The 9,755-nt window shown below is 36.9% G+C and overlaps 1 protein-coding gene across 1 annotated transcript; it reads left to right on the top strand.

Annotated features, from left to right (window-relative positions):
• The first annotated feature begins 4,678 nt into the window (after nt 1–4,678).
• LOC125210578 (Leucine-rich repeat protein kinase family protein) lies at nt 4,679–8,097 on the top strand. Its single transcript, XM_048110116.2, has 2 exons — nt 4,679–6,275; nt 6,404–8,097. Exons 1-2 carry the CDS (start codon nt 5,107–5,109, stop codon nt 7,887–7,889), a joined length of 2,655 nt encoding a protein of 884 aa, XP_047966073.2. The 5' UTR covers nt 4,679–5,106; the 3' UTR covers nt 7,890–8,097.
• The last annotated feature ends 1,658 nt before the right edge of the window (nt 8,098–9,755 follow it).

The following is a 9,755-nucleotide window of genomic DNA, read 5'->3' on the forward strand; positions in this document are numbered from 1 at the left end:
AATTCTTGGTATTGGCACTGTGTGTTTGAAGTTTGAAAATGGTAATGTGCTCAACTTGAAGGATATTAGATATGTTCCAGACCTGTGCTATAACTTGATGTCTTGTACTACTCTTGAAAATGAGGGTATGGGGGGTAAATGAGGGGAAGGCTGTATGAAAATTTGCAAAGGATCTATGTGCCTTTACAAAGCTAAGAAAAAGTGTGGTTTGTATGTCTATACTGTTGTGCCTCTTGCATGTGAAAAAGCTTATGTCAATGTAGTTAAAACTGATAGAACCATGTTGTGGCATAATAGGCTAGGTCACATGAGCGCTAAAGGCTTGAGTATTCTAAAAAAGCATGCCATCCTTTCTGATAATGATGTTCAAAGTGAGTTGCCTTTCTGTGATTCTTGTGTGCTGGGTAAACAACATAGAGTTTCTTTCCCTGGTACTCCTGCTCCTGCTAATGTGAGTAAATGTATTTTGGAATACTTGCATATGGATGTCTGGGGTCCTGCTTCTGTGTCTTCTCACTCTGGATGTGTGAAGAGTTGATTTTCTTGCTTGCTGTATCCTATCAATTTCTAATTACACACTTCCTAGATCCAGTAAATCAACTAGATCACAAGGTCTAGAGACTCACAAGACTGGAAGTCTGGTCGTTGGTACGCAAACAATCCTTCAAAACCCTCAACCACAGATACTAAACTAGCACAGGGAAGTAGGGATCGATCCCACAGAGATGGACTCGTAAAATACATGCGTAGAGAATTGGAAGCTATTTTTGGGTTGGCTGCTGCCACGCATATTTTGGGTTGAGGAATTTAACTAAGTGAATTTGGAAATAAAGTATGCTATGCTAACTGCTAGATCTAGGCAAAAAAATGAATTATGTATAAGAACTAAATCAAATCAACTACTAGATCTGGGACTTCTACGAACATCTCTAGACCAAGGAGATTAAAACAAGTGGGGACCAAACTCTGAAAAAGGTAAGTACGGACAGAATCGAATCTGCAGCCTAACTAACTAAAGCATCAACTGAAAATGACTTCATCTTCTTCAACGAACACAAATAAATGCAGAGATCGAGAAAAACAAACTCAGATGTAGATTGGAAACATAATTTTAACGGTAAACGAAACAACGACGGAAATCACACTACTAGACGAAGCAAACCAAGCAGAACAAAATCCCCATAATCTCATGCACAAATTTCACCTCCCCTGTTCAGATCCACACTTCGGATGCTAAATCCACTCCGGATCCAAGCATCCGAACAAAAATCCAACCGAACACAACTTCAATACCACGATTCTCGAATCTCCTAAAATATTCAGCAACAAATTCAAGAGAACATCTCAAATAAACAAACCAAAATAGCAAGCGTCATAATAATCAACACGAAATCCAACTTCATCAAGGCAAATCAAACGTAAACAGAACGGATAAACTGATTCAGCAACAAAACAACAAGCTCGACTTCCAAACGTGAAGTTCGAGACGGAACAGAGTAGTAAACAGAAATTAAGAGAACAATTGTTTCTTCGCCCTCAAGGGACGGTGGTGCACTGATACGTAATTCACGAAAACGAAAACCTCCCCCAATTTCCCATATCCCTAGTGTGTGTGCTAAGAGCGTGACTGTGTGTGGAGTGTAACCGATCTGCCATTCTTGTTGCGCACTCCTTTATTTATAAGCTTCGAGGTGGGGCCCAGCGAGGTATTGATTGACTTGATTGCCCTCAGCTTTTGGCTTCCTTCCTCTAGCTTTTCCTCGTGATTCCGTTCCTGCTCCTCGCTAGATATCCTCCTCCAGCATCTCCTGGATCTAGCGCTACACACACACCTGGCTTAACAAAACTTGTTAGATCCAGCAGAAATGTGATGTTTTTCACTACATAACCAATGCATGAAATTAGCCTTATCAATGTGTTTACTTCTTGTCTGTGATTGATGATTTTTCAAGAAAAGTTTGGTGTTTTTTGATGAGACATAAGTCTGATGTTTTTGAAAAACTTAAAACTTGGAAAACCTGGATTGAGACTCAAACTGGTAAGAAGATTAAGGCTATTAGAACTGATAATGGCCTGGAGTTTTGCAATAATCAGATGGATGATTTATGTGATAGTTTTGGAATCAAAAGACATAAAACTGTGTCTTATACCCCACAGCAAAATGGGGCTGCTGAGAGAATGAACAGAACTTTACTTGAAAAAGTGAGATGCATGCTTTCTAAGTCTGGTTTGTCAAAAAAGTTTTGGGGTGAGGCTTTATTAAATGCTACTTATTTGGTAAATAGGTCTCCTTCTGTGCCTCCGGTTGGTCAGTGTCCTGGATATGTGTTATATGGAAAGCCTCTTAACTTTTCTCACCTAAGGGTTTTTGGCTGTACTGCTTTTGTGCATAATAAGTCTGATAAATTGAGCCTAGATCTAGGAAAGGTGTTTTTCTAGGTTACCCTGAGGGTGTCAAAGGGTATAGAGTCTGGCTAAGGGATGAACCTGGGTTCAAGGTCATAATAAGTAGGGATGTAGTCTTCAATGAAGATGAATTCCCCTGCTTAAGATTGACAAATAGCCCAGATCCTATAGATGTGGACAATGAGCCCCTCAATGAGGTGGAGTCCACAGATACACTCACTGGAGTGGAGCATCCCAGTGATGCTCCAAGTGAGGTGGAACAACCATTTTGGAACACTTATCCAGTCTATACACCTAATGAACACCTGATGAAGGAAATCCAAATGTGATGCATGATAATCCTACCCAAAATGTTGCTGACAATGTGCCTAATTTGAATGATAGTCCTGTTAGATATTCTCCTCCTGTTCCTGCCCAGAATGTGATACATAGCCATAGTGGCATTCAAAATGCTATTGATAATACTAACTTGCAGGATTATGTGTTATCCATTGATAGAACTTGAAGGGTCAATGTCAATAGACCTTCTAGGTTTGATGGCTTGTTGGCTTAGTTGCTCTTATAAATTTGGCTTTCAATGTGTATGAACCTGATGGTGATGAGCCCCAAACCTATAAGCAGGCTACTAAGTCTAAGTTCTGGAGTCAGTGACAAAAGGCAATGTTGGAGGAGATGCATTCTCTAAAAATTAATTTTACTTGGATTCTTGTACCTTTGCCTCCTGGTGCATCTGTGGTTGATTGACTATATTGACTATACTCCCCATCCGTTTTTCATTTTGATATGTCCTTCGTTAATTATCTTAATTTATTTTTATTGTGTTTTGATAGTGGACTACATTCTAATAATTCTTTTTATTTATATTTTATTAATATTAAAATATAAAAATTGAATTTACGTTTCATTAACTATTTTAACCTACTTTCTTTAATATGTTTTTAAATTTGTGTCAGATCAAAATAGGGCGCACATGAAGAATAATTTAATTTATAATCATATATAAAATAGGTAGTATATCGTTATATCTGATTTCATGGGCTTCAATCCACAGTACAAATGCTCAATATTAATTTTGGCCCATGATACTATTGACAAAGCTTCGTGAAGTTTGTTTGTTTGCTTTTGTTTAAAAATTAGTAGTCCATCCATATGGCATGAGTTCCAAAAAATTATTTAGTTTTGTCAAGAATATTAAATGGAGAATGTAAATAGAATGCGAGACTCATTTTAGTATAAATTTTAAAATAAATTTCAAATGTAAAAAGTTAATAAAATATGAGGTTCGCATGCGAAAAATGAGAAAGAAAATAATTATTTAAATCACAGACAACTCAAAATGACCAAAATAACTATTTATACTAAAACGTGTGTGTGGGTTTGTGAATTTTAAAATGAGTTAGTACTTCTGTCAAGATATTCATATTTTTCTATTTTTAAATACCCATCAAAATTAATCTATTAGCACTATTTACGATTAATACTTTTTCTCTCTATTTTCCACTAAAAATATTACTCCATAATAGTAGTATTTTTTTTTATTTCTCTTATTTCACCTATTTCTTAAAAACTAGTATAGCTATATAGACAGAGTAATATTAATACAAGCATAAACATATAGCAATCGACATAATCATAGTATCTTATTAATTGCATGAGCCTTTCAATGTAATCAAGTGGTTATTAGAAATCGAGTTCGCTGCAATGGGCAAAACTGATACTTATAATTAAAATAATAGTAATATGATAACATTCACATTTTCTTTGATTGAATTCATAAGCTCTCTGCTAATTATGATGTTAAATTACTTCTGATCATCATTCGAATTATTATGAATATCTAGTCTAATTAAACTTTTGACATTGATTCATTTTATTTAGTTTCCAGCTGACAACGTTTAAATTGGTTAATTGATTAGTAATTCTTCAACTGGCTAATATTCTTCTTAATACATAATTAAGGAGTATTACTCCTTTTTGCTTTTTCCATTCACAATAAATATGGATTTCAACATTTTTTCCATTTATTATTCTAGTACAAAGTTGTTTTAATGGACACCAATCACATTAAAATTTTCAATGTAGATTGATGGTGGTGGCTTGGTTGTTGCAGAGAATAAATGCTTCTCCACTGTACTGAAACGGACCTTACAAGTTAAAGCTCAGTAATAGTCAAACATTAGAGCTGTCAGACAGAATGGCTTCATCCCTTGTTTGTGAATGCTAATTTAATTTAAGAAGATGGAGATGGAGGCTGTAGTCTTATTACATCTTATACCACGTGGAGGTATACCTCTCAGTTTTCACTTTTCTACGCTAGCGGAGAGAGAAAGGTCTTAATAAATTACCCAAATGCGTCTCTTTCCAGCCAGGCTTGGCAGTTTTCCCATTCACAAACCAACTCTCCATGCCAGCTCCCCATCTCTCCTTCAACTTTCTTGAAATTGTATAAAATTAAATATTTTGACACTAACCCACACACACAATCTGCCCAGAGCAGAGATCCCACTTTTCTATTCAGTGGAGAAGATTCCCCCAAACAATACCATAAAAGACAAAAAATTTGCATCCACCCCCTTCACATTTGCAGCAAAATGTTGAATTTTGGAAGAGAGAAAGATGGGATTTTGTGTAAGGGGCATTGGTGTATGAGCAGAGGAGGCACAGAATCTGGAACTATAATGCTGGGGTTATGATGGGAACATGAGAATGCGAGGTACAACACTCCACTGCATTGTGTTCCTGTATGCATTTTGTCTGCTTCAATTTGTGGTAGTTTTAGTGTCTCCCATTACGGAGAAGGAGATTTTGCTTCAATTTAGGGGCAACATTTCTAGCGACCCTTTTGATAGTTTGAGTTCTTGGATTCCTAGTAGTAGCCCTTGCCAAGATTATCAAGGGGTGTTCTGTAATTCTGATGGAAATGTGGCAAAAATTGTGCTTTGGAACACTAATCTTTCTGGAGTTTTGTCACCTTCTTTATCAGGATTGAAATCACTTAGGATTATAACCTTGTTTGGTAATAAGTTAACTGGTAATATCCCTTCGGAATATGGAGAGATCAGTACTTTGTGGAAGATAAACTTGAGCTCCAATGCTCTTTCAGGACCAATCCCAGAGTTTCTTGGAGATTTGCCAAACATTAGGTTTCTTGATTTGTCTAGAAATGGGTATAGTGGTGAGATTCCTTCAGCATTGTTCAGGAACTGTTACAAGACTAGATTTGTTTCCTTGGCTCATAACAATCTATCAGGGCCACTCCCTGCTTCAGTTGGTAACTGTTTGGATCTAGAAGGGATTGATGTGTCTTTCAATGGTCTCAGTGGGGCGTTGCCGTCACAAATTTGCAGCCCTCCAGGGATGATGTACTTGTCTGTGATGAGTAATATGCTATCAGGGAGTGTTGAGCAACAACTTTCACAATGTAGAAGCTTGAGTCTTTTGGATCTTGGTAGCAATATGTTTTCTGGGGCAGCCCCATTTGGGGTTATTGGATTGGAAAATCTAACGTATTTCAATGCTTCATGGAATATGTTTGAAGGGGAGATCCCAGAAATGGTTTCTTGCACAAAATTGGAAGTGTTTGATGTTTCTGGGAATGCTTTGTATGGAGAGGTTCCATCAAGCATCACTAAGTGCAGTGGCCTTAAATATTTAGATTTGGGTTTTAATAGACTTAATGGAAGTATACCAGATGGAATATCTGGATTGAGAAATCTGGTGCTGCTTCGGTTGTCAAGTAACTCGATAGATGGGATGGTTCCTGCAGAGATCGGTAGTATAGAATGGCTTGAAGTTCTTGATTTAGACAATCTCAGACTTCATGGTGAAATTCCTAACGAGATCACTCAATGCCGGTTTCTTCTCGAACTGTAAGTCCACTCCTCTCATTTTCATTGTGCCAATGTGAATATTGAATAAGTTATTAAATGATTGATCATGGCTGCAATCTGTTTTTGCTATTCCATTTATCTGATTGGTGTCTTAAACATACTTGCAGGAACGTCTCAGGGAACTCTTTAGTGGGAGAGATTCCACAAAACCTTGATAACATGACGCATCTTGTAATTCTCGACCTCCATCACAACGAGCTCAATGGAAGCATACCAATGACCATTGGAAATTTTTCTAACCTCTATTATTTGGATTTATCCGAGAACTTACTCTCTGGTCCGATTCCTTCTGCACTTGGAAATATCAACAATCTATCTCATTTCAACCTCTCTTATAACAACCTTTCTGGTGCTATCCCTCCAATCGAAAGCATCAAGCAGTTTGGATACTATGCGTTTTTCCACAATGCAGGTCTGTGTGGTGCTCCTTTAGAGAACTCCTGCTCAGGCAGTGCTTCCAATCCGTCTGCAAGGAAGCCAAGGCTGAGCGCTTCTGCAATTGTCGCCATAGTGGCTGCTGCCTTGATTGTTGCTGGTGTCCTCATCATCACAGTGATTAACATGAGGGCTCGTCGTAGGAGGAGAACTGAAGACGAGACCATGATTGTAGAAAGCACTCCACTTGCTTCTTCAACAGAATCAAATGTCATCATTGGAAAACTGGTCCTCTTCAGCAAAAGCTTACCCTCAAAGTACGAGGATTGGGAAATCGGAACCAAGGCTTTGCTAGACAAAGAATGTTTAGTAGGTGGAGGCTCAATTGGAACCGTCTACAAGAGTACCTTCGAAGGTGGGATTGCCATAGCAGTGAAGAAACTCGAGACACTGGGGAGGATCAGGAGCCAGGATGAGTTCGAGCAGGAAATAAGCCGCCTTGGAAACCTTCATCAGGCCAATCTGGCTGCTGTCCAGGGTTACTATTGGTTGTCTAGCATGCAACTAATTCTGTCGGAATTCGTATCAAGAGGAAATCTGTATGATAATCTCCATGGTCTTGGCTATCCTGGCACAAGCACTGGCTCTGGTAATCCGGAATTGAATTGGTCTAGAAGGTTCAACATAGCAGTCGGGACTGCCAGGGCTCTAGCCTACCTTCACCACGACTGCAAGCCTCCAGTTCTACACCTCAACGTCAAGTCCACTAACATACTCCTCGATGACAGCTACACAGCAAAGCTGTCTGATTTCGGGTTGGGGAAGCTGCTTCCTCTACTTGACAGCTATGGCCACCAAAAAATTCACAATGCAGTTGGGTACATTGCTCCAGAGCTTGCTGAGAGTTCAAGAATTAGTGATAAATGCGACGTTTATAGCTTCGGGGTCATCCTTTTGGAGCTAGTAACCGGAAGGAAGCCAGTAGGGAGCCCATCAGCGAATGAAGTGATGATTCTGTGTGAATATGTTAGGGGTCTGATCGAGCATGGTAACGCCTCAGACTGTTTCGACAGAAGCTTGAGAGGGTTTGTGGAAAACGAGCTCATCCAGGTGATGAAGCTGGGGTTGATTTGTACTTCTGAAACGCCGTCGAGGAGACCAAGCATGGCTGAGGTTGTTCAAGTTCTTGAATCTGTAAGAAATGGTTCGGAATCATAAATTAAATGTGTAACTAGACGTGTTGTGTTCTTCACTTGGTACAGGGAGGCCTTAGTGATTCTTTTGGGTTCATTGGAATATTTATGACAATCAATTGTTTGCTAATAGTTGGTAATAATGTTGTTTGTTCAATTATTTTGTAGCTTATGACTAATTCAACGTTTAAGCATTCTTTTGATATAAATACACATCAAGCCTGCTTCCTGAATTTGCTACTTGCCATTGAATGTGCAGCTCACTCTATTTATTAGTATTAAGTTGTTTTATCTTTGGCGGTACATTTATGACGGACGGGAAGGAATTAAAAATAATAATTGCTCCCTCTGTCTTTCAAGAATTTGCATTTTTTAATTTTAAAAATTCTTTTTTCTGAGATGGATCTATTCTCCACTAATAATATTTTAATTATTTTTCTCTTTACTTCTCTCTTACTTTACCAATTTATATTAAAATTCGTGGCGAACCCAAAATGCATATTCTTTAGGGACGGAAGAAGTATTTCTTTTCTAGAATAACTCATAGTTTATGATCTATGAGTGATTTCTAGAATAATCCCTAAATAATTATTTCGTCATTTTTATTTCTAGAATAACTCCTAATTTATAATGTAAGATTGATTTCTAGAATAATCCCACTATATATATAGAAATATATGTGTGTATGATCATGCGTATGACATAAATATTATTGGAATAGAGAAAGTATAATTGAAGTTTTTGAATTTAAAAATTAAAGTATAGAAAAGTCAATAACTTTTGCAAAAATAGTTTCAATGGTCTTTATTTTTTTATGCATATAAGTAAAACCTGTTTATAACAAATTGTACTAATCATAATTATCATATTATGGCTAAACATAGTAGTCCTCGTTAAGCAATCATTTAACTAACTTTATTCTATTCGCATTTTATTATAAATATATAAAAATAGAATCCACTTTTAACTAATATTTTCTCACCCACTTTCTATTACATTTTCTAAAACTTACATGAAGGGAGTATATTTATCATTTTATTCGATATCAAGCCGATCCACTCCTAGATCCATCACTGATCACATCAGCCACTAAAAAATGTGCAAGAAACCAACAAACAAAGCAAAACAAAGATCCGAATACTTTACAAGAATCAAAATAAAAACACAACACAAAATGTCACCATACTAACTTTCAACCGCGAATCAATGCCAAAACCTTAGCAACTGAAGTGATGGCTTTTTTTAGATCATTTATGGACATGACACCACAAAAAACTTACTTTTAAGAAAATAAATATTGAGACACACATTTGCGTTGGAAATTTTTAAAAATAACAACAATTTAGAACGTAAAAGAAAACAACAATTTAGAACGTAAAAGAAAACGTTCTTATATTAAGGACAAATTAATTTTATCTTTTGCTTTTTAGGACGCTTCCATTTGTGTCGTGTAATTTTAGTTGGGATACCAACATTAAGGACACTTTTTGAAGCGTTATTGATATATTTAGAAACATAAATAAGCATCCTTAACGAGTTTTTTTTTTGTAGCATTATTGCATTAAACAACGTTCTTAATGAGTTTTTTTTTTGTAGCGTGAGCTCCTATTTTCTTTTGTTTTAAAAGTCTGACCAACCTCTACTGCCGTTCGGATTGTCAACCATTTGTCTCGGGGAAATGAAATCCGGGTCTCTTCTTTCTAACTTTTTGGTGTGAAGTCTTGGAATTTTTTTGATAGGATCTTTGTGATTGGAACCATGTAATTTATCCAAGGATTATGCTAAAGTGTTGTGACTCAACTTTATTTTACCCAAATAGTATCCGCAAGTGTATGGGGTTATCATAGCAAATAACAAACAAGAGTATATCGTATCCCACAGAGACAATTAA

This window comes from Salvia hispanica, chromosome 3 (genome assembly GCF_029641045.1).
Source record: "Salvia hispanica isolate PSC_SH4W2 chromosome 3, Shi_PSC_v1, whole genome shotgun sequence".
Lineage (NCBI taxonomy): Eukaryota > Viridiplantae > Streptophyta > Magnoliopsida > Lamiales > Lamiaceae > Salvia > Salvia hispanica.

Bases quoted from the DNA above. Each gene is read 5' to 3' on its own strand.
- LOC125210578 (XM_048110116.2), top strand. From the start codon at position 5,107: ATGAGAATGCGAGGTACAACACTCCACTGCATTGTGTTCCTGTATGCA. The intron at 6,276-6,403 runs GTAAGTCCACTC...ACATACTTGCAG, and splicing joins TGCCGGTTTCTTCTCGAACT to GAACGTCTCAGGGAACTCTT.